At 49.8% G+C, this 22,725-nt stretch overlaps 2 protein-coding genes across 3 annotated transcripts; both read right to left on the bottom strand.

Annotated features, from left to right (window-relative positions):
* Nucleotides 1-364: 364 nt before the first annotated feature.
* Nucleotides 365-5,016, bottom strand: LOC125133265 (cationic amino acid transporter 3-like). Its single transcript, XM_047791376.1, has 10 exons — nucleotides 4,830-5,016; nucleotides 3,170-3,347; nucleotides 2,852-2,964; nucleotides 2,472-2,694; nucleotides 2,162-2,301; nucleotides 1,956-2,058; nucleotides 1,574-1,770; nucleotides 1,210-1,376; nucleotides 829-937; nucleotides 365-661 (listed from the first exon to the last, which is right to left on the bottom strand). The coding sequence occupies exons 1-10, from the start codon at nucleotides 5,014-5,016 to the stop codon at nucleotides 540-542; spliced, it is 1,539 nt and encodes a 512-aa protein (XP_047647332.1). The 3' UTR covers nucleotides 365-539.
* Nucleotides 5,017-14,137: 9,121 nt separating this feature from the next.
* Nucleotides 14,138-22,505, bottom strand: LOC125133075 (cationic amino acid transporter 3-like). Of its 2 annotated transcripts, XM_047791080.1 has the most exons (12): nucleotides 20,853-22,505; nucleotides 19,305-19,703; nucleotides 18,321-18,479; nucleotides 17,046-17,223; nucleotides 16,762-16,874; nucleotides 16,380-16,602; nucleotides 16,087-16,226; nucleotides 15,876-15,978; nucleotides 15,485-15,684; nucleotides 15,133-15,299; nucleotides 14,771-14,879; nucleotides 14,138-14,603 (listed from the first exon to the last, which is right to left on the bottom strand). In XM_047791080.1, exons 1-12 carry the CDS (start codon nucleotides 21,076-21,078, stop codon nucleotides 14,482-14,484), a joined length of 2,139 nt encoding a protein of 712 aa, XP_047647036.1. In that variant the 5' UTR covers nucleotides 21,079-22,505; the 3' UTR covers nucleotides 14,138-14,481. The 2 variants fall into 2 exon arrangements, with proteins under 2 accessions (XP_047647036.1, XP_047647037.1); XM_047791081.1 differs by lacking the exons at nucleotides 14,138-14,603; nucleotides 14,771-14,879 and having other exon boundaries at nucleotides 15,186-15,367.
* Nucleotides 22,506-22,725: the final 220 nt, after the last annotated feature.

Raw genomic sequence — 22,725 nt, 5'->3', positions numbered from 1 at the left:
GCTTAAGATGTTGAGAGTTTTAGTTCTATTTTTTTTGTTTTTTTGTTTTTTCCCCTCATGGCTGAGTAGTTGTTCCTTTTTCTTTTTTCTTTTCTTTTTTTTTTTTTTTGGTGGTGCCTCCTCTGGCATGTGGAAGTTCCTGGGCCAGGGATCAAACCCACACCACAGCAGTAACTCCAGCAGTGAGAGTTCTGGATCCTTAACCCACGGTGCCACAGGAGAACCCTATGAGTACCTATTTCTTGTGTGCAGCTTAGTAGTTTTATTTCTCCCTCTGGTTTCTGGGTATATTGTGATACATTTTCTGAGAAAATGCATCTTGGTGTTGCACAGTTATGAAGCATACTTTTGTGTATGTATCTTATGCTTTTAAAAGTTTACTTAAAATTGTACAACAGAAAGTCATTTTGTCCTCTGGGAATATTTACAGGGCTGTAGATGCATCCCGCCTTCACACCCCTCAGAGACTCCCAGTGTCTCTTGAACCACAAGACACCTCCCGTGTTTGGAGGGAACCACACAGCATCTACTTCCTGTGGTTAAGAGGATTCAGCACCAGGGGTGTGTTCACCCAGACTCTGGGAGGTGGAGGTTGGTGGCTGTGGATCACTGTTCTCCTCCGGGCTGTGTCGGATCCCATATCCAAAGTATATGGCAAGTCCTAGCAGGGAAATTAGACCATGAGAAGGAAACCAGGTGCTGTCCCCACTTACGAATGCCCAGCAGGCCTCCTATTAGGGCATCTGACACAGATTGTGAGGAGAAGGATTAGGGAAGGGGTTGAGTTCAGGGACCCAAGAGGCCTCTTCATCCCAGAAAGCCACTCACCCATGGCATTCCAGATGCCAAACTGGGCCCAAATCACAGAGGACAGCTGCATCATCAGGTAGACATTCACAAAGATGCTCAGCACTGGGAGGACGGGCAGAGCAGGGACCTGGGGGCAAAGCCAGTGACTCCCTGAACACAGCACCCACAGCTGAGAGGGAGGCCCCTCCCCCACCTGGGCGGGGAGACCCCAGTCCTCCTCAGGCTGTGCATTCAGGGCCCGCTGAGACCGGGGGTTGGGGGAAGCACTGGGTGGGACCAGGGAAGGTCCATGGGCTTGAGCAAGTCCCCCCTTCCCTGGTCCAGCAAAGGAGGCTTCACCTCAAAGCATGCTGACTTCAGCCCCTCAGCCTGGACAGCTGGGCACATAAGGTCACCTACCCTGAAGGGAAGAGGAGAGGGGTTCTGGGGCTGCCTCCAAATGATGGCAGTGATCCCCACAATGAGCAGCAGCAGCAGCACAGCCCCTGCTGTGAACCCGGGGTCTCCAGAGAACACTTGGCTGGGCCACAGGGCCAGGAGCAGGCTCAGGATGGTCAGCAGGAGAACTGCAAGGGTCAAGGGGGAGGACAGCAGGCTCAACTCCAGAGGCCAAGTGGGCCAAGACCTCGGGTCACCCCTCCCCCACACTGCCCACCCCAGGAAGGGCCATCACATCTGCAAGACCCCTCGGCTGCCAGCACACCCACTCCCTGCCCATCCTGTCCATCTCAGAAGATGACCAAAAAGAAGTCCCCATGTTCACCCAGCAGGAAGGCGCATCCATAGACAATCTGGCCAGATTTCCGAGTGGGGGTGGTGCTGATAGGGTTACACAGACTCTTTAGAGGGTTTGAGGTTCCTGCTTCAGGTTCAGATGTCGGAGAAATTTCACCCTGTGCACACATCTCAAGTCCATCCTCAGTTTTCTCATTCTTGATTACATTCTGGTCTGGCTGGTATCTGATTTAGAGGTATAAAGGTGATATTAACAGCTGCCCCTACTCATCCAACATCATACAGCTTAATCCACTGCTTTTTGCCTTAAGCCTAGCAGGACATTTAGGAAGCAGCATGAAGGCAGAAGGGGATTGTCAACCTGTCAATCTCAAACCAAGACCCCCAGTCAAGGTACAGTGGAGTCTCACCTGAGGACAAGGACAGAAAAAGACACCAGGGAGAAAGCGAGCAGGATCCCGATTGATAATAGGTCCACAAGATCAAGGATCGTGAAGATCAATGCCATGACCCCTGAAATGGTGATTCAAGTGAGCTGGGGCATGGGAGTGGAAAACCACCGGAAATATCCAAGTGAAGGAAACCGATCAGGGGGGAGTGGGCTTTGTTCACTCACCTGCGAGTATTCCTGCAGTCATGATGGCCAGGACAGGAGTGCCTGTAAAGGCGTGGACCTGGATCAACACCCGAAAGAGGAGCCCATCATGTGCCATTTCACAAATCTGCTGAGATGTGGGGAAGATGACACTCTGGTATCTTAAAGACAAAATGGGCACATGTGTGAGGACATGGAGAAGCAGGACAGAGCAGGGCTTCTGTTCCGTAGTCCACATGGGCTGAGGTGTCTTTCCCTCTTGTCTCTCAATCCCAAGGGCTGGGATACCTGAGACTCTGACAGTAGATGGGGATAGAGCTGTGACACTGACCTGGATGTCAGAGCACAGAGGATGAGAAAAGCCATGACATATCTAGCGGGAGCCCAACCGACGTGGAGAAAAGCCTGGGGGAAGGGGTTGTCAGGCTGAATCTGGTAATAGGGCACCATGAGGGTGAGTGCCGCTGAGACACCAAAATATGTCAAAAAGCAGATGGAGATTGTGATCACGATGCCCAAGGGGATGGAACGCTGAGGATTTCTGGCTTCTTCCCCTACAGGATGGATGAACGTACTGAGTCAGGAAAACACATTGGAACAAATGTCAAAATCCCCTTCCATCTTGACCCCCCAAGAGCAGGCTTCCTCTAGGCTCAAGGGCAGACCAAGCTTTGCCCAAACCCCTGCTAGGTTACACAACGACCATGTTACCTTTTGTGGCAATGACCTCAAAGCCAGAAAATGCATGGTAGCAAATAGCTACTCCTCCGAGAATCCCATCAAAGCCAAAGGGCACAAACCCTCCAGAACCCAGAAGGCCCAGCCTAGGGGAGAAGGAATGAATAAGAATGTGGGTGAGGTTCAGGCATCTCTACCGGGTTTCTCATTTAACACCCCAAGTCTTGGGCTCTAGGACCCCCATCATCAGGATCCACCACCCCAGATCTCTCTAGTCCCCACCATATTCCCAGCTCCCCCTGTCCCCCCAAACCCCATATGCATGACTAGGGCCAAGAGGACCCTCCAGACATAGAGGTGTCACTGGATCCAGATGCGGCCAGTTTGTAGTCCTGTTCTGTGAGCTGCCAGTTATGCAGGTCTCCCTTAATGAAGCCAGCGAGGATGATGAAGCTGAGCACTAAGAGGTTGATGCCTGCGGACACTTTGTCAACCAGGGGTGACTCACGAGCTCCCAGAGCCAGCACTCCTGTGGGAAAGACGGACTATGAAACGTGATATAACTCAATCCATAGAGGCAGAAAGCAGACCAGTGGTTGCCAAGGACTGAGAATTGGACAGAGGGTGGATGGATGGATGGTGACTGCTCAGTGGGTGATAGAAAGGCTTGGAACTAGATGGAAGTGAAGGTTGCACTACATTGTAATGGATTTTTTTTTCCTTTTTTTTTTAATGGCCTTACCTGCAGCCTATGGAAGTTCCTGGGCTAGGGGTCTAATTGGAGCTGCAGCTGCCAGCCTACACCACAGCCACAGCAACACCAGATCCGAGGTGCATCTGCAACCTCCCCTGCAGCCTGAGGCAAGGTGGAGCCTTAACCCACTGAGTGAGGCTAGGGATTGAACCCCCATCCTCACAGACACTATGTTGAGGTCTTAACCCACTGAGCCACAATGGGAACTCCCAACACTTTCATATATTAATTGCCACTGAATTATACTTTTTTTTTTTTTTGGTCGCACCCATGGCATGCGGAAGTTCTGGGGGTAGGGAAGTTCTGCATTTGTGATCTGTGCCACAGCTGTGGCAATGCTGTATCTTTAACCTGTTGTGCCACAAGGCAATTTCCAAAGTGTACACTTTTAGGCGGTTAACTTCTTATGGTGTCCATCATTTCACTGCACACAGGCCTATCAAATCATCATACTGTACACTTTATATTTATACTGTGTGTATGTCAATTATATCTTACTCAAGCTAGGGGGAACATTTTAAAAACGGTTGATTTTATTCTATGTGAATTTCCCCTGAATTAAAAAAAAAATCTGTGGTCCCTATATAGAGGGAGGAACTTGTTGGTCAAGTAAATGTTTCTCCAGTGAGACTGATTTTGTCCCCCAAAAGACCCTTGGCAATGCCCAGAGACATTCTGATTGTCACAATTTGGTAAGTGGGTATCATCAGTATATACTGAGTGAAGGCCAGGGGTGCTACTCAACACGAGACAATGAGTTTGGGGGTTTTTTACTGCACAGAGGGACATTCCCATTGTGGCTCCATGGGCTAGGAACACAACAAAGTGTCTTTGAGGATGCAGGTTCAATCCCTGGCCTCACTCAGTAGGTTAAGAATCTGGCATTGAACAGGCTGCGTCATAGGTCACAGATGCAGCTTGGATCCAGAGTTGCTAATGGCTGTGGCAAAGGCTGGCTGCTGCATATCTGATTCAACCCCTAGCCTGGGAACTTCCATATGCTGTGGGTACAGCCCTAAAAAGGAAAAAACAAATGTCCAGGACACCCTCCAACCAATGAGTGATCCAGTACAGAATGTCAGGAGTGCCAAGTTTGGGAAACTAGGGTCTGTGGTGCCTTCCTCTCTCACTGACCATGTTCTGCTTTCCAGACCCGATTCCTCCCCCCCACCCCCGTTTTGCTACACCAAGCCTTTCCCACCCCAGCTCATCCATCACACACCACTCTTCCCAGCCCATCTCTGACCACCATCTTACCTGTAAGCAGCAGCACCAGGCTCAGGGCAACAAAGTCTAGGTATGTGGGCAGAAAGTAGGGCAAATGCAGAGGGAAGTTTTCCCGCAGCACCTGAGAGATGTGATACCCGATCAGACTGTCAAAGGTGAGGCTCCAGCCCCTGGCCACACTGGCAGTGCCTGCAGCAGCAGAAGAAAAAACAGTCATTGACACACATATATTGCACACCTAGGAAGTGCTATGAGATGTGTTTTGGGGGTGGGGCAGGCTGACAAAAGAGCTAATCTACGAAGAGTTTTTGGTTCATGGGAAGGGAGGCCCTGCCCAGAGGATTCACCAAATAGCTCAACTAGTTCATGTGTTCAGAGAAGATCAGTGTTAGGCAAGAAACAACTCTGGGAACTGGGACCAGGATGGCTGGAAGGTGAGGACTGTGATTTTAAAATGAGGTATAGGAGTTCCTGTCATGGCTCAGTGGAAACGACTCTGTCTAATATCGATGAGGATGCAGGTTCTGGCCTCAATGGGTTAAGGATCCGGTGTTGCCATGAGCTGTGGTGTACATCGCAGATGTGGCTTGGATGGTGTGTTGCGGTGGCTGTGGTTCGGCTGCGGGGTCCAGCTCTGATTCGACCCCTAGCCTGGGACCCTTCCTATGCTGCGGGTGTGGCCCTGAAAAGACAAAACACATACAATAAAATAAAACAAAATGAGGTGTAAGGGGAAATCCCACAAAGACAGCAACTGAGCAAAGCCTTCCAAAGGGTGAGGGATGTGCCTCCCTCACACCCACCCCCTAGGCTACCCTTTCCTTCTGCTTTCCTGGTCCTTCATTTAAGGAAAGCAGGACAGAGCTGAACAGAATGAGGATGTGGGGTTCTCCTGCTGCTATTATCCACTCCCCCCCACGTCCAAAGTGGATAGCATAGTGCAGGTGAATGAGGGAAGACCCCAACCCTCACTCCTATTTCTTTTTCTTTTTCTTTTTTTTTGTCTTTTTTGCTATTTCTTGGGCCGCTCCTGCGGCATATGGAGGTTCCCAGGCTAGGGGTCTAATTGGAGCTGTAGCTGCCAGCCTATGCCAGAGCCACAGCAACGCAGGATCCGAGCCGTGTCTGCAACCTACACCACAGCTCACGGCAACGCCGGATCGTTAACCCACTGAGCAAGGGCAGGGACCGAACCCGCAACCTCATGGTTCCTAGTTGGATTCGTTAACCACTGCGCCACGACGGGAACTCCCCCTCACTCCTATTTCTTGTTCTTAAGCCCACACCTCCCCCCCGCCAAATCATCTCACGGATGAGAGAAGAGAGTATGAAGTTCCAGCCAGCGATGAAGGCACACAGTTGTCCCATTGTCACATAGCTGTAAAAATACATGGAACTGGAGCATTGTACCCGGGTCCCAAGCTCTGCATAGCAGAGCCCAGACAACACAGAAGACAGGGCGGTCACCAAGAAGGAGATGGTGATTGCTGGTCCAGCTATGACCCTGGCCACTGCACCAGCCAGGATGTACACGCCAACACCCAGGGTGCTGCCTAGACCCAGAGCCACCAGGTCAAGGATGTTCAGATGAGGTGTGGGAATCTCAGACTCCTCCCTGGGCTTCAGCAGCCGCCTGCGCACCAGCTTCCGACCAAATTGGCGAATATACTGACTCAGCATCTCAGATGGAGCTGAGGCTAAGCTCTGCAGAGAAAACAAGACACAAAATCATCCAGGATGTCCATCCACCCTTGGCCCCGGGAGTCCAATTACACAGAGCAATGGGATCACAGGAGCAGGTGGTAAAATCATAGATTGGCCAAGTTCTCCACCTCAGAGCTTTGGTGTCTAGAAACACAGGGAAGACTGTAATTATGTTTCAAAGTTACCAGAAGGGTTGCTTAAAGAGCAGTGAGCGAAAAAGAATATATCTCCCCCAAATGCACCACTTTGCAGGTGGATTGTTTTGAACTGAAGGCAATTAAGACTCCACAGACTCAGGAACAGCTCTCGCCTCTGCCTTAACTGCTCAAAATAGCTTAGAGAGAATGTCCACACCCAGAAGAGAGCTTCTACCACAGACAACCTTTTATCTCAGAAAGACTTATCTAAATAAAGTGGCAAGCATTTGGTGATCCAGCATTTGCTCTTTCCACCTTCCTGGGGGCTGTCTCCCTTGGCTTTGAAGCCCCAGATCCCCACCCCCTCCGCCTCAGCTCAGAGCTACGTGTAAGCCTCAATCACCTGACTGCCTTTACGCCTTAGAGTTTTTATGGGAGTCTGGTACATCCCAAATTAAATGCATTCATTTGTCTTATGTCAATTCAATTATTAGGACTTCCAGTCATGGCTCAGTGGTGAACAAACCCGACTAGTGTCCATGAAGGAGTGGGTTTGATCCCTGGCCTCACTCATTGGGTTAAGGATCCGGCGTTTCCGTGAGCTGTGGTGTATTTCGAAGACACGGCTCAGATCTGGCATTGCTAGGGTTGGCATGGAGGCTGACCTTTGCAGCTCCGATTTGACCCCTGGCCTGTGAACGTCCATATGCTGCAGGTGTGGCCCTGAGGGGAAAAAATAGTTTTTTAAGGTATAAAAATGGACTTTTCATGACAAACATCATATGCGATCACAAATATGCAGAATCTAGAAAAAAATATATACAAATGAACTTATTTACAGAACAGAGACTCACGGTCTTTGAAAACAACCTTATGGTTACCAACGGGGATAGGTGGGGGAGGTTTACATGGATGGCCTGGGGTTTGAGACTGGGATGTACGCACTGCGGTATATGAAATGATGGCCAATAGGGACCTGCTGTGTAGCACAGGGTACTCTACCGAACAGTCTAGAGTAATCTATACGGGAGAGAATCTGAAAAAGAATAGATGTGCGTATGCCTATAACTGAATCACTTTTTTGTACAGCAGAAGTGATCAGAGCAATTGTAAATCAACTATACTTTGATAAGACTTTTAAAAAAGTGGAAAACTTGTTACAAGGAGGAGTGACAGGATTCTCTTTCCCTCTCCACTGAGGCCCGGCAGGTCTCCTCCTCAGCTCTGCTGACCCAGGGCACACACGTTTCTGCCAGGGGTGGGCAGTCTTCTGTCTCTGATATTCCAAAGTGCAAATGGAGCAGTTGGGTTAAGAGTGAGCTCGCAAAAAGCCAGGAATCTTGGATTAGAGGTGTGGCTCCGACAACAGCCCCGTGCCTTTGAACAAGTCATTTCTCTGGACCTCTGTTTTCTTCTCTTCCAGACAGAGCTGGGGAACCCTCGTGGAGCAGGAACGTCAAAGGGAGCAGCTGCTGTGCATTAAGTACGGGGGTTCCCCCAAAGTAAAAAATGGAATGAACCTATGATCTAGGCATTACCCCTGTGGGTGAGATGCCAGGAACGTGTTCCCAGAATCGGGGTTCTTGCTCATGGAGCCGAAGAAGGCACTTGGCGAACACACAGGCAGCAAGCGGGCAAAGTCTTTATTACATGAAAGCAAACAGCTCCCAGGACAGGCTGAGAAGGGGAAGAAGGGTCCCCTCTCTATTGTCCTATATGGACTTTTATCCCTTAAAGATGGGGGTTACCAGCGTGGGGTCCAGAAGGATGTGGTTTTCTCCCCTTGGCCTTGCTCAGTTAGCCATGTCAGTCCTTGTCCAATAGGGGTCTTAGGGGTGGAAAAGTCCCCTAAGTCTCATGCTTGCTTTGCCCTTCTCTTCCCATAGACGAAGTCACAGCGGGTTAGAGATTAATGCCCATCTGGACAGAGGGACACTCCCTGTGGTATACAAGACCTGTGGGGATGTGACTCCCTGGAGCCCTTAAGCCACCAATGTTCACCCACAGCCACAGCAAAAAATGCATCGAAGCCCGTGCTCCCACACTGACAACATGAGTTATTATTCTGCCTCATGTGTATACCCCAAAGAACTGAAAATGGGGTTTCAGAGATTTGCAGACTCATGTTCATAGCCCATTATTGGCAATCGCTGAGGATGGAAGCAAAACCCAAATGTCTACCCACGAAGGAACAGATAAACGGAACATGGTCTATGCATACGATGGCATATTTATTATTCAGCCTTAAAAACCAGAACCCAAACCCAAACCCAAACAGGAATTTGTGCCCCATGCCACCATATGGCAGAACCTTGAGGACATTACGCTAAGTGACATAAGCTTGTCCCACATATACACACAGTGCATGATCCCACTCCTGTGAATGCCCTAGACTGTCAAGTTCAGAGGGACCGAAAGCAGAATGGTGGTTTGCCAGGGCTGGGAAAAGACAAAAGTGGAGACTCATTGTTCAAACAGGGACACAGTTTCCGTTTTACAAGATTATAAAGTCTCCCGGAGCTTGGATACATGACAATGTCAATAAATCTAGCATTGCTAAACTGTATACTTAAAAATGGTACGATGGTAGATTTTGTGTTATGTGTATCTTACAACCACATGTTATTGCTGCCCAGGATAAATATTAGAGACAGTTTCACTGGTTGCTGGGTGTAATGAACACCAAGGAGACTTAACATGAATCACCATTAGTCACCTTCTGCAAGTACCCAAACCGGCAGATGCTCAAGCTCCTCCATAGCCTTAGCAGGAGAGCCCTCAGATACACAGTGTCAGCTGTATAGAGGAGAATAAAATCAGTGGTCCATATAGCCTAAACGTTTTATATATGCAATCTTTCCTGTTATTTGAAGACCTATACAAACTGAGTCAAAGACCCTCTGGACTTGGACCCCATCTCTCCCACTGCCACCCCTTCTCACACAAATACAACAGCTCCCAGCTCCTTCTGCTTTCATGTGCACAATGGGTCTTCCCACCCTCAGGCTGAGCCAGGCTGACCCAGCTGCACCCTGCGATGGCAGAGTCTCTTTAGAAGCCACTGAACCCCACACCCAGTCTCCTCCAGGGGAGGGCATACCCAAGACTTACTGGATCCTGGGGGCAGAGCCTGGAGCAGGGATCGGTCAGGAAGGCTGAGGTTAAGCTGTGTGGGGCTGGAGCTGCCTCCTCTCCAAAGGGGGAAGCAGGGAGTCCCTGAGCCCCAAGGACAAGGCTTAACCCCTGGGTTGTTGGGTGGGGCTGGGGCTGGGTGGGTGGGAACATCTGGAGTGTTGCTATCAGCCCTTGACAGGTCTGTAGTTACCCTCAGGGCATGGTTCTGGGCTGTCCTTTTCATGGTAAAATACACCGTCCATAAAGTGGCCATTTTAATCATCTTTAAGAAGGCAGTTCATTCATGTTACTACGTTCACATTTTGTGCCACCAGACTCGAGAACAGTTTTGCATCTTGCAAAACTGAACCCCTGTACCCACTCAACACCAATGCCCCCTTTTCCTTTCCCAGTTCCCGGCAATCCCCGTTCTACTTTCTGTGCTAGGAATCTGACCCCTCTAGGTGTTGCTTTGAAGGGGACTCATCTAATGTTTGTCCTTTCCTGTCAGGCTTATTTCACTTACTGCCATGCCCACAGCCTTCATCCGTGTTGCAGCGTGTGTTCGATTCTCCCCCTGTTTAATCCTGAGTATGGCGCTGTCATTTCTACTTAGCACCCGGCTTTCCCTCTTCTTGGTCAGTGGACACTTAGGTTGCTTTCAGGTTTTCGCTATTGTGACTTATGCTTCAGCGAACGGGAGTTTGCAAACATCTCCTGCAGAGTGTGCTGTCGGTTCCTGCCGGTGTATCCTCAGAATTGGAATTGCTGGACCATGCAGTTCTAAGGGTGCCATGTGGTTGTGATGGAGATGCTATTCACATCCTGAGGGCTGCCTTATACAGGTTCCGCCTGAATGTTTCTGAACGTACCACAGCCTGGCAAACCCTCATGGCACATCCATCCAGGTCGAGCATGTCTGGTTGGAAGATAAGGATGAGAAACTCCCTTCTGACAGCCTCCGTGGTAACCCTCCCTGGAAGACAAGGGTCCCTGCCCTGACGCCAGGGTCCTGCTCTCTCACCGTCTAGGTACTAAGTCCGCCTCTGTTGAAATGTTGAAAGAATATAGCCTGTCGTGTCTGATGTATGCTCTTTGCTGGGACCAGTTCTGAGACTGGGCTGAAAACCTTGATTCAACAGAGCAGTTCCCCAGAGCTGTGCAGGAGGCTGCCTCCCAGACTGCAGTTCTCAGTTTGGCTCAAAGAAACCTCTTTCTTGGACGTAGCCTGTGTGGTTCAGTGGGGTTAGGGATCTGGCATTTTTACTGCATTGGCTCTGATTGATGCTCTGTCATGGGTTTGATCTTTGGTGGGGGAAATTCTGCAAGCCGCGGCTGCAGTCCCCTCACACACACACACAAAAAAAACCAAAACCCCTCTGCTGTGGGCTGAATGCTACCACACTCTCATATTCATATGTGGAAGTCTTAACACTCATGCAGTCCCACGGAATGTGTCTTTGGTGACAGGATCTAACGAAGGGCAACTCAGTTCATTAAGGCGGCTGCTCAACCACTACACCTATTGTCCTTATGAGAAGCGGAGGATGGAATGCAGAGAGCATAACACAGCGACTTGGGGGCGACAGATTGAGCCAGCAAAAAAGCAAGACACCTAGATATACTGAATTTCATATGAACAATGCCCTTTAGATTTTTCCTTTAATATGAATATTTTCTGTAGGCGTATACTGTATGAATCTGAATTATGCACCGAGTTTTAATATACGTAGATCATACATATGCACAGACCTAAGTCATTTTATTGTTCTTGGCAGATGCAGCATTTCTTGCAACCCTGTGTTCTCCGATGATGGTTAACCTTTTTAAACGATGAAGAATTTTAAAAATCAGGTAGGTGTATTTTGCATTACAAACAATGCTACCGCACACATGGTAGCCTACAGTGTAAACACAACCTGTCTAAACACTAAGAGAAAATACGTGTGTGACTCCCTTCGTTGTCGTCTTGTCTTTGCTGTGATTGTCTGGAACCAAACCAGCAAGAGACACAACATATGCCTGAATGAAGTCTCCAGTTTGGGTCATATCATTGAATTGTTGCAGAAAGCACACCATTTTTCTTTCTTCCTTTCTTTCTTTTTTTTTTTTTTTTTTGGTTTTAGGGCTGTACTTGAGGCACATGGAAGTTCCCAGGCTAGGGGTGGAATTGGAGCTGCAGCTCCTGGCCTACAACCAGAGCCACAGCAATGCAGGATCTGAGCCACATCTGCAATCTCCACCACAGCTCATGGTAACGCCAGAAACTTAACCCACTGAGAGAGGACCAGGATCAAACCAGCGTCCTCATGGATGCTACTTGGGTTCATCACTACAGAGCCACAGTGGGAACTCCAAGTGCACCGTTTTTCTATCCTAGAAAATGGCCCACATTCGGGTCTGGCTGACTGTGTGTTTGGGTGAAATGCGAATCTATCCCTTAGGTCCGCTAGGAGCTGGTAGTTGATCTAGAGGCTTGATTCCATTCTGGTTCAACTTTTCCTCAAGACTCTTTTTAAAAATGGGGAAAAAAGAGGGAGGTCTCACTGTGGCGCCATGAAAACAAATCTGACTAGGAACCATGAGGTTGCAGGTTCAATCCCTGGCCTTGCTCCTTAACCGGATCCGGCGTTGCCATGAGCTACACGGTCACAGATGCGGCTCGGATCTGGTATTGCTGTGGCTGTGGCATAGGCTGGCAGCTATAGCTCAGTGTGACCCCTAGCCTGGGAACTTCCATATGCTGTGAGTGTGGCCCTAAAAAGACAAAAAACTAAAAAATGGGGTATGAAAGCCTGTTGTGGGGACAGGATTCTGCATTGTCTGTGACAGCACAGTGGGTAGCACAGGGCGTCTCTTTGTCCTACATCCAGAAGGGAAGAACACTGATCAAATGACGTCACCCTCTTCCGTCAAAGGTCACCTAACAGCCTTAGTCTCCATCAGTTGCTTCATAAGCCTGTGATTTCATCAGACCTTGAGAGGGTCTTTCCTAATTTTGCTCATCCTCTTCTACCTCTTCTTTAACTCCTCTGAGCCTTTTGCCACTTAAGTCCTGACCTCCGTCCCTCCTCCAGTTTATCTCAGTGGGTCTGTGCCACAAACGAGCCAGTTCATAACAATAAAGAGAAGCGATCCCTTGCTCCTTCCCTCCAGCTTGACTGAGCTATCGTGTTACATTGTCAAAAGGATTCGTTTTCTTCTTCTTTTCCTTTCTCCCATCCCACGCCTGGCCTGAGGACTTCCATATGCCGTGGGTGTGGCCCTAGGAATAAATGAAGTAGCAAAAATCCTATACTTCCTTACTATCAACATCTTCAACGTCCAAAATCTACATTTCAAGCCTTCTCTTCTGCAACAAAACCTTTTTTTATCTTGGCTCTCTATGTTAACTTTCTATCATTTAGTTCCACCAAAGTGTAACCATGTATCGACCAACCATTAGGTTCCCCCCTTTTCCCCTCCTCTGGCAATGCAGGTGTTGTTGCTGCTGTGTGTGTGTGTGTGTGTTTTAATGGGCAGAACGAGGCACATGGAAGTTCCTGGGCCAGGGAGTGAATGCAAGCCTCAGTTGCAACCTATGCTACAACTGTAGCAATGCCAGATCCTTTACCCCACTGTGCAGGGCCAGGGATCACACCTGCACTTCTGCAGGGACCTGAGCCACTGCAGCCAGATTCTTCACCCACCCCACCCACACTGGCAGCCCCCAGGTGTTTTTAGGGTTTTTTTTTTTTCCAATTAAGAATTTTTCTCATCAACTCTCTTCCATAATTCCAGGCGTCTACGACAGAGAAGTAAAGGAAAACTATCATGGGAGTGGTCCTGTGGCACAGTGGGTGAGGATCCCGGGTGGTCACTGCAGTGGCGTGAGTCCCTGGCCTGGGAACTTTCACATGCTCTGGATGGGGCCAGAAAAGGGGGGGAAAACCCAAGAAGAATCATCACTTAGCCAATGCAACACTGTATCTCAAGTCAAGCTGGGGGGAAAAGAAAAAGGATCATTTCTCTTTATTGTTATGAAATGTTCCACTGTATCCATTGTGAATAATCATGGATATTTATTAAGAAAACTGCCTTTTTCTTAAGGTCTGCCTTGCCTGTAAGGAATGGAGCTCTGCTAGCTTTCTTGTGAGACTCTTTGCACACTGTGTGTGTCCCAAGATTTATTTGTTTATTTTTCGCTTTTTAGGGCCGCACCTGTAGCACATGGAGGTTCCCAGGCTAGGGGTCAAATCAGAGCTCCAGCTGCCAACCTATGCCACAGCCACAGCAAGGCAGGATGTGAGCCACGTCTGCAACCTACACCACAGCTCACGGCAACGCCGGATCCTTAACCGATAGAGCAAGGCCAGGGATCAAACCCACAACCTCATGGTTCCTAATTGGACTTTTTAACCACTGAGCCACGACGGGAACTCCAAGAGAGCACCTCTTTCATGCAGGTTAGTGTTGTGTTTCTTCCCCTGGTTGCTGGTGACACGGCTGCATTTTCTTCGGAAAGTTCATCTTGCTTCACACTTAGGAAGCAGGCACTTTTCTGTATGTACACTATGCTTTTTAAAGGTTAGTAGACATTATAGGGTAAAGTCATTGTGTCCACTGGCAATAAATACAGGGCTCTAAATGCCTCCTGCCTGCATCCTCCACGGAGGCTCAAAATGTCCCTTGAACAAGGAGATACCTCCCAGGAATAGAGGGAACCACACAGCATTTACTTCCTGTGGTTAAGAGGATTCAGCACCAGGGGTGTGTTCACCCAGACTCTGGGAGGTGGAGGCTGGTGGCTGTGGATCCCTCTTCTTCTCCGGGCTGTGTCGGATCCCATATCCAAAGTATATGGCAAATCCTAGCAAGGAAATGAGACCACGAGAAGAAAAAGTGGTCACTCTCCCCGTTTACAAATACCTGGTAGGTCCCCTATTATGGCATCTGACAGTTTGTGGGGAGAGGTCATTAGGAAGGGGGCTGTGTTCAGTCCCTTGAGAGGCCTCTTCATCCCAGAAAGCCACTTACCAATGGCATTCCAGATGCCAAACTGGGCCCAGGTCACAGAGGACATCTGCATCATCAGGTAGACATTCACAAAGATGCTCAGCACTGGGAGCACGGGCAGAGCAGGGACCTGGGGGCAAAGCCAGTGACTCCCTGAACACAGCACCCACACCTGAGAGGGAGGCTCCTCCCCCATGTGGGCAGGGAGACTCCAGTCCTCCTCAGACTGTGCATGCAGGGCCCACTGAGACTGGGTGGGACCAGGGAAGGTCCATTGGCTTGAGCAAGTCCCCCTTTCCCTGGTCCAGCAAAGGAGGCTTCACCTCAAAGCATGCTGACTTCAGCCACTCAGTCTGGGCAGCTGGGCACATAAGGTCACCTACCTTGAAGGGAAGTGGAGAGGGGTTCTGGGGCTGCCTCCAAATGATGACGGTGATCCCCGCAATGAGCAGCAGCAGCAGCACAGCCCCTGCTGTGAACCCGGGGTCTCCAGAGAACACGTGGCTGGGCCACTGGGCCAGAAGCAGGCTCAGGATGGTCAATAGAAATACTGCAAGGATGAGCTGAAAGTTGAACTCCCAAATATGTCCGGATCTTGGGTCACACCCCTCCTCAAGGCTGTCCACAACACAAAGGGACATTCCTCCAATACATCTCCTGAATTACCAAACACTCCCAATCCCTTCCCCTCCTGCCAAATTCTGAATGCCGCTAAGGATAAATCCCAGGGCTCACCTAGCAGGAAGGCACATCCATAGACAATCTGGCCAGATTTCAGAGTGGGGGTGGTGCTGAGAGGGTCACACAGACACTTTAGAGTCTTCGAGATTATCCCTTCAGGTACAAATTCCAAAGGACTTGCTATCACTTCAGGATCCCCTTCAGTTGTGTCCTGTGTTCTGTCATTCTTGCTTATATTGTGTTCTGGCTGGTATCTGAAGTAGAGGTAGGAAGGCGATATTACCCGCAGCCTCTACTCATCCATCATCAGACAGCCTCCTCCCCCTCTTTTCTGTCTTAACAGTAGCAGGACACTCAGAAAGCAGCATGAACCCCAAAGAAGTGCCCACCCTCCTTTAATCCCGACAAAGTCAAGACCCCCAGACAAGGTGTGCTGGAGTCTCACCTGAGGACAAGGACAGAAAAAACCACCAGGGAGTAAGCAAGCAGGGTCCCTGTGCACATGAGGTCCACCAGGTCACTGAACTTGAAAAGTAAGGCCATGACCCCTAGAAGGAGGACACACACAAGGATGGGGGGGGGGGGGAGTCAGAAGCCACTGGGAATATCCAAGTGAGGGAAACGGATCGAAGCAGAAGTGGCTATTGATTATTCACCTGCAAGAGTTCCAGAAGCCACGATGGCCACCAGAGGGGTGCGTGTGCGGGCGTGGAGCCAGGCAAGTCCCCAGAAAAGGAGCCCATCATCTGCCATGGCAAAGGTCACTCGAGACATAGAGAACATGGCACCCAGGAGGCTGGAGGAGAAAACGGAAGTGAGTGAGGACATGCGGAAGCTCAACAGACAGGCGCTCTGGGGGAGGCGAGGGGTCTGTCCCTCTTTTCTCTCGACCAAGGGACAGGAGACCTGAGAATCTGGCAATAGATGGTGCGAACACTTCAACACTTACCTACATAGAAGACCACAGAGGGTGCCAACAGCCACAATGTATCCAGCGGGGGCCCACCCAACCTGGAGAAAAGCCTGGGGCAGGGGGCTGTCAGGATGAATCTGATAATAGGGCAGCATGAGGGTGAGTGATGCGGAGACCCCAAAATAGGCCAAAAAGCAGACGAAGAGTGAGATCACGATGCCCAAGGGGATGGAACGCTGAGGATTTACAGCTTCTTCCCCTGCAGGACGGGTGGAAGCATTGGGTCAGGAGAACACGCTGGGGGTGAAAGCATAGAATCTCTTTCCTCTTGCACCTGCAAGAGCAGGCCACCCTTCTACCCGCCCCTATGCCCGAGGGCAAAGCAAACCCCTGATGGGACCCACAGGGACCATGCTACCTGCAGTGGCAATGATATCAAAACCAATGAACCCGTAGAAACACGTGGCTGCTCCTCGGAGAATCCCGCCAAAGCCAAAAGGCGCAAACCCTCCAGAACCCAGAGGGCCCAGCCTACGAGAGAAGGAATGAGGACTGGACTCCTACGTTAACACCCCAAGTCCTGGCTTCTAGGACCCCCACCATCAGGATCCACCACCCCAGATCTCTCTAGTCCCCCACTATATTCCCAGGTCTGCCCCCCACCCCCACAAGCATTCCTAGGGACAAGAGGACCCTCCTAACCTAGAGGTGTCATTGGATCCAGCTGGGGCCAGTTTGTAGTCCTGTTCTGTGAGCTGCCAGTTGTGCAGGTCTCCCTTAATGAAGCCAGCGAGGATGATGAAGCTGAGCACCAAGAGGTTGATGGCTGTGAACATTTTGTTAACCAGGGCTGACTCATGAACTCCCAGAACCAGTACTCCTGCGGGAAAGATGGAATATGAAACATGCAACATAACTGAATCCATAGCGACAGAAAGCAGATTAGCTTTTGCCAGGGGCTGGGGGACCAAAAAGGGGGCGGATTGGAGTTCCCATCATGGAGCAGCAGAAATGAACCCCACTAGTAACCATGAGGTTGTGGGTTTAATCCCTGGCCTCACTCAGTGGGTTAAGGATCCGGCATTGCCATGAGCTGTGGTGTAGGCCACAGACGCGGCTCAGATCCTGCGTTTCTTTTTTTTTCTTTTCTTTTTTTTTTTGTTGGTCTTTTCTAGGGCCACACCCACCGCACATGGTGGCTCCCAGGCTCCAGGTCCAATTGGAGCTGTAGCCACCGGCCTACGCCAGAGCCACAGCCACGTAGGATCCGAGCCGTGTCTGCAACCCACACCACAGCTCGGCAATGCCGGATCCTTAACCCACTGAGTGAGGCCAGGGATCGAACCCACAACCTCATGGTTCCTAGTCAGATTCGTTAACCATTGCGCCATGATGGAAATTCCAGATCCTAGGTTTTTGTGGCTGTGGTGTAGGCCGGCGGCTATAGCTCCAAAATGGACCCCTAGCCTGGGAATTTCCATGTGCTGCAGGCATCGCCCTAAAAAAGCAAAAAGCAAAAAAAAAAGACCCCCCCCCAAATAACCCCTTTGGTTTCCGTACAGAGGAAGAAGTTGTCTGTCCACACAAATTTTCTCAGCTGGGGCGATTTTCTCCCCCTGGGGTGTTTTGAAAATACCTGGAGGCATTTTCATTGTCATAATTGGTGGCGTGGGCGTCACTGGGATCCAGTGAATAAAAGACAGTGATGCTGCGCAGCATCCGACAAGGACGACCAAAAAAATCCCACAGAGATAGCGCCCCCCCGTCAACACGCACCAAGAATGACCCAGCCCAAATATCCGTGGTGCCAAGATTGGAAAACCACGGTCTATGTCTCACCTTCCTGCCTTTCAGTCCACAGACCCTTCGTTCCAGTCCTAACACCCACCCACTTCTTCTACCCCAAGGCTCTCCCACCCCGGCTCCCCCTCCCCCACAACTCTTCCCATCCAATGTCTGACCGACCCCCTGTCTCACCCATGAGCAGCAGCACCAGGCTCAGGGCAAAAAAGTCTGGGTACTTGGCCAGGAAGTGGGGCACATGCAGGGAGAAAGTTTCCTTGAACACCTGTGAGATGTGGCTCCCGATCAGGCTGTCGAAGGCGGAGCTCCAGGCCCTGGCCACGCTGGCAGCAACTGCAGTGACAGAAGACGGAACATTCACTGAAAAACATAAGTTGGTTTCCTACTATGTGTCATGGGGTGATTTTTGTGGCAAAAAAAGAAAAAAAAACAAACAGCAAACAAACCTCCAAACAGACAAAATACCTAACTTCAAAGGCAGAGAAGAGTCAAATGATTCACAAAATAGGTCAACTATTCAATATGTTAGGAGCAGATCAAATGTTATGCAAGAAAAAATGACAGGGAAGCAGGACGAGGAAGGCGGGGATGAGGGTGGAAGGTTTAAACTGAGGGATAAGGAATAGCCTACAAATGCAATAGCTGAGCGGGCTTCAAAGTGGCAAGGGCTGGGTCTGTGGGACGTGGCTGCCTCCCACCATTCTCTCCCGTTCCCTTTCCTTCTGGTTTCTTGGTGCAATCCTTTAAGAAAAGTAGGCTAGGGAGTTCCTGTTGTGGCTCAGAGGGTTAAGAACCTGCCATAGCATCCATGAGGATGAGGGTTGGATCTCTGGCCTCTCTCAGACCCTGTGTGGCTGTGGCTGTAGTGTAGGCTGGCAGCTACAGCTCTGATTAGACCCCCAGCCTGGGAACCTCCATATGCTGCAGGTGTGGCCATAAAAAGAAAAAAAAAAGAAAGAAAGAAAGAAAGGAAGGAAGGAAAGAAAGAAAAGAAAGCAGGATAGAGCTGAGTAGGAGGAAGCTGTAGATGTTTTCCTGCCACTATCCACTTCCCTTCGCAAAGCAGATAACAAAGTGCTTGTGAATAAATGAGACCCTAACTCCCCTCCTAGTTTCCTGATTCTAAGCCCCATGCCTTCCCCATCCCCATCATCTCACTGATGACATAGGAGAGTATGAGGTTCCAGCCAGTGATGAAGGCACACAGTTGTCCCACTGTCACGTAGCTGTAGAGATACGCAGAACCGGAGCGTGGTACCCGGGCCCCAAACTCCGCATAGCAGAGCCCAGACAACACCGAAGACAGGGCGGCCACCAGGAAGCAGAGGACGATCGATGGTCCAGCTATGTCCCTGGCCACTGCACCAGCCAGGATGTACACGCCAGCCCCCAGGGTGTTGCCCACACCCAAGGACACGAGGTCAAGGGTGTTCAGACAACGAGCCATTCGACCCTCAGACCCATCCCTAGGCTCCAGTGACCTCCTGCGGACCAGCTTCTGACCAAATAGGCAAATTGACTGACACAGCATCCTGGACATATTGAGGAGGCTACGCCCTGCAGAGAAAACAAGACATGAAGTCATCAAGGTTGTCCACCCACCCTTGACCCTGGGATTCTGATTCCACAGAGCAATGGGGTTAAAGGAGCAGGTGGTAAAAGCTCAGATTGGGCACGTTCTCCAACTCAGAGCTTTGGTTTCTTCCCGTCTAAAGACGATTTTCAATGTGTTTCAAAGTTACTGTTTGTTTGAAGAGAAGTAAGGGGAGAAAATTATGTCTCCCCAAAATGCGCCCCTTGGCGCTTGGATTGTTTTGAGCTGAAGGCAATTAAGACCCAGCAAACTCAGAATAAGATCTTTGCCTCTCCCATAACTGCTCAGCATAATTTCGATAGAATGTTCACGCCAGGAAGAGAGCTATGACCAGAGATAACCTTTTGTCTCAGAAAGACGTATCCAAAAAAACAAATTGGGAAACATGTGTTTCCTGAGCATTTGCTCTTCCCACCTTCCTGTGAGTTTTCTTTCTTCCTTTTGAAGCCCCAGATTGCCACTCTATTCTTAGCTCAGAGATTTGTGTAAGCCTCAATTACCCGGTTGCCTTTGTGCCTTAGAGTTTTTATGGGACTCTAGTCCATCCTGAATTACATGCATTCATCTCCCCTAGGTCAATCTAATTATTAGATCAGCCAAAGCAGCTAGCAAGGAAAGTTTTCTGTTCCTACAGAGGCAAAAGCTTCCAGCACCGTGCCTGGCACACAGCAGCTGAATAATGGGTCTAAGTTGAATGGATAACAATGAATTTTGAAGAGGGCAAATCAACCAGATTCGCTGGTTCCACTAGCTCTCCTGCGTGTTACCTTGTCTGATTCTTCACAAGCCACATACCCCTTTTGTCCTCTTTTCCCTACAAAACATGAGAGGTTAGAGTTACCATCATATTCCCTCCCTTTCTTGATGGGTATGAAGTGACCCTTTAAGGGACTGAGTGATCAGAGAGCTCAGACCACATGTTTCTACACCGAGGATCCTGAAACCTGGAAGCTTTCCGTGTCACAGCTTGCAGAGCAAAATGGAATGGGAACTCTGAGTTGGGACAGGATGAGATGGAGTTTGTAGGAAGAGATAGACTCTAGCACAGCTCAGTGAAAGCATCAAACCAGCATGGCTCCCCAGTTGCCAGGAGGGCCAGAGGATCAACCTACCTTCTGAATCAGAAATGACAGGACTCTGTTTTCGCCTCCTTTGGGACATGGAGCGTCTCCTCACTACACACAGCTCTGCAGGGCTGGGCTGACCCACGTTTCCATCTGGGGGCTTGTGCCCAAGACTTTGAAAAGTCCAAGTGTAGCGTTTTTGCTTAGAGTAAGCATTCAAAGAGCTAGGAAACTTTGACTGGCATCTTTTTCTTTTTGGCCTTGCCTGAGACATGGGGAGGCTCCAGGGCCAGGGACTGAATCCACACCACAGCTGTAATCAGAGCTACAGCAGGGGACATGCCAGATCATGAAACCGCTGAAGCACACAGGAATGCCTAGAGTCTTGACACCACCAGGGCCCATTTGCTTTTGAACAAGCCTTTACTTCTCTGGGCCTCTGTTTTCTTCTTGTTCAAATAGAACTGATGAACCCTTGTGCACGGGTAAAATGGCACAGCTGCTATAGATAGAGCGGGGTGGTTTCTTCAAAAATTAAAATGGAATTATGATATGATCCGGCAATTACACCTCTGAGCATATACCCAAAAGAACAGAAAATAGGGTCTCCAAGAGCTATGTGGACACCCACGTTCCTAGCAGCATTATTCACAGGAGCTGAACGCTGGAAGCATCACACTTGCCCATCCGTGAAGGAATGGATACACACAACGTGATCTATACACACACAGCCTTAAAAGATGAGAAATTCCGATGCATCCTGCCACATGGAGAAGGCTTCAGGATGTGATGAGAAGTGGCCAACGCCAGTCACACACAGACAACGACTGTGTGATTCCACTTCTGTGAAGTACCAAGAGGAGTCAAATCCACAGAGACAGAAAGTGGAAGGTTAGGGTGGGGTTGGCCAGGGTCAGGGGTGAGGAGGAGAAGGGGCATTGCTGGTCAGTGAGGGCCTGGTCTCAGGTTGACAGGATGAAGAGTGCTCTGGAGGTTGGTTGCACAGCATACACTTAAATACACGTAATATACAATATACTTAAACACTACACCTAATGTTACCAAACCATACACTTAAAAATGGTGAAGATGGCACATCTACGTTAGGTGTATTTTTCTACAACTTTTAAAAATTGCTGGCAGTGATAAGCAATAGAGCCAGCTTCACTTAGCAATGAAGTGGACCAAACCCCAAGGTAACTGAATCTAAAACACCAGAGAACGGTCCCCAGTGGACATTCGAATCCCAGCTGAGGAGCCAGCAGATGGGGAGGCAGACAGGCCACAGGAGACTGACGGCAGCGGTGCACGTATCAGAAACTCGGAAAAAGAATAATCTCACATCGTTTGGATATTAAAGACTCTGGACACGGATCCAGTCTCTCCAAGCTCCACCTCTTCTCACTCACACAGAAAACTCCCAGCTCCTTCTGCTTTCATGTGCACAATGGGTCTTCCCACTCTCAGGCTGAGCCAGGCTGTCCCAGCTGCACCCTGTGATGGCAGAGTCTCTTTAGGAGCCGCTGAACCCCGCACCCAGTCTCCTCCAGGGGAGGGCATACCCAAGACTTACTGGATTCCTGGAGCAGAGCCTGGAGCAGGGATCAGTCAGGAAGGCTGAGGTTAAGCTGTGTGGGGCTGGAGCTGCCTCCTCTCCAAAGGGGGAAGCAGGGAGTCCCTGAGCCCCAAGGACAAGGCTTAACCCCTGGGTTGTTGGGTGGGGGTGGGGCTGGGGCTGGGTGGGTGGGAGCATCTGGAGTGTTGCTATCAGCCCTTGACAGGTCTGTGGTTACCCTCAGGGCATGGTTCTGAGATCGTTTTTACAGTTGTTCAATACATTTTTTTTTATTTCCCCAATACATTATTTTTTTTCTACTGTACAGCATGGTGAGACAGTTACACACACAGGTATTCATTCTTT

This window comes from Phacochoerus africanus, chromosome 8 (genome assembly GCF_016906955.1).
Source record: "Phacochoerus africanus isolate WHEZ1 chromosome 8, ROS_Pafr_v1, whole genome shotgun sequence".
In the NCBI taxonomy this organism is placed as follows: Eukaryota; Metazoa; Chordata; class Mammalia; order Artiodactyla; family Suidae; genus Phacochoerus; species Phacochoerus africanus.
Note: the sequence above shows the minus strand (reverse complement) of the source record. Positions and strands in the feature narration are given on the sequence as shown.

Excerpts from the sequence above, each read along its gene's own strand:
- LOC125133265 (XM_047791376.1), bottom strand. The coding sequence starts at position 5,016 with ATGACTGTTTTTTCTTCTGCTGCTGCAGGCACTGCCAGTGTGGCCAGG. Across the intron at positions 2,059-2,161 it reads GACTGCAGGAATACTCGCAG|GGGTCATGGCATTGATCTTC; the intron begins GTGAGTGAACAA and ends TCACCATTTCAG. Across the intron at positions 938-1,209 it reads CCTCTCCTCTTCCCTTCAGG|GTCCCTGCTCTGCCCGTCCT; the intron begins GTAGGTGACCTT and ends CTTTGCCCCCAG.
- LOC125133075 (XM_047791080.1), bottom strand. The coding sequence starts at position 21,078 with ATGTCTCAGGCAAGGCCAAAAAGAAAAAGATGCCAGTCAAAGTTTCCT. Across the intron at positions 19,704-20,852 it reads TGTCATTTCTGATTCAGAAG|GGCGTAGCCTCCTCAATATG; the intron begins GTAGGTTGATCC and ends TTTTCTCTGCAG. Across the intron at positions 15,685-15,875 it reads TTTTCTGTCCTTGTCCTCAG|ATACCAGCCAGAACACAATA; the intron begins GTGAGACTCCAG and ends CCTCTACTTCAG.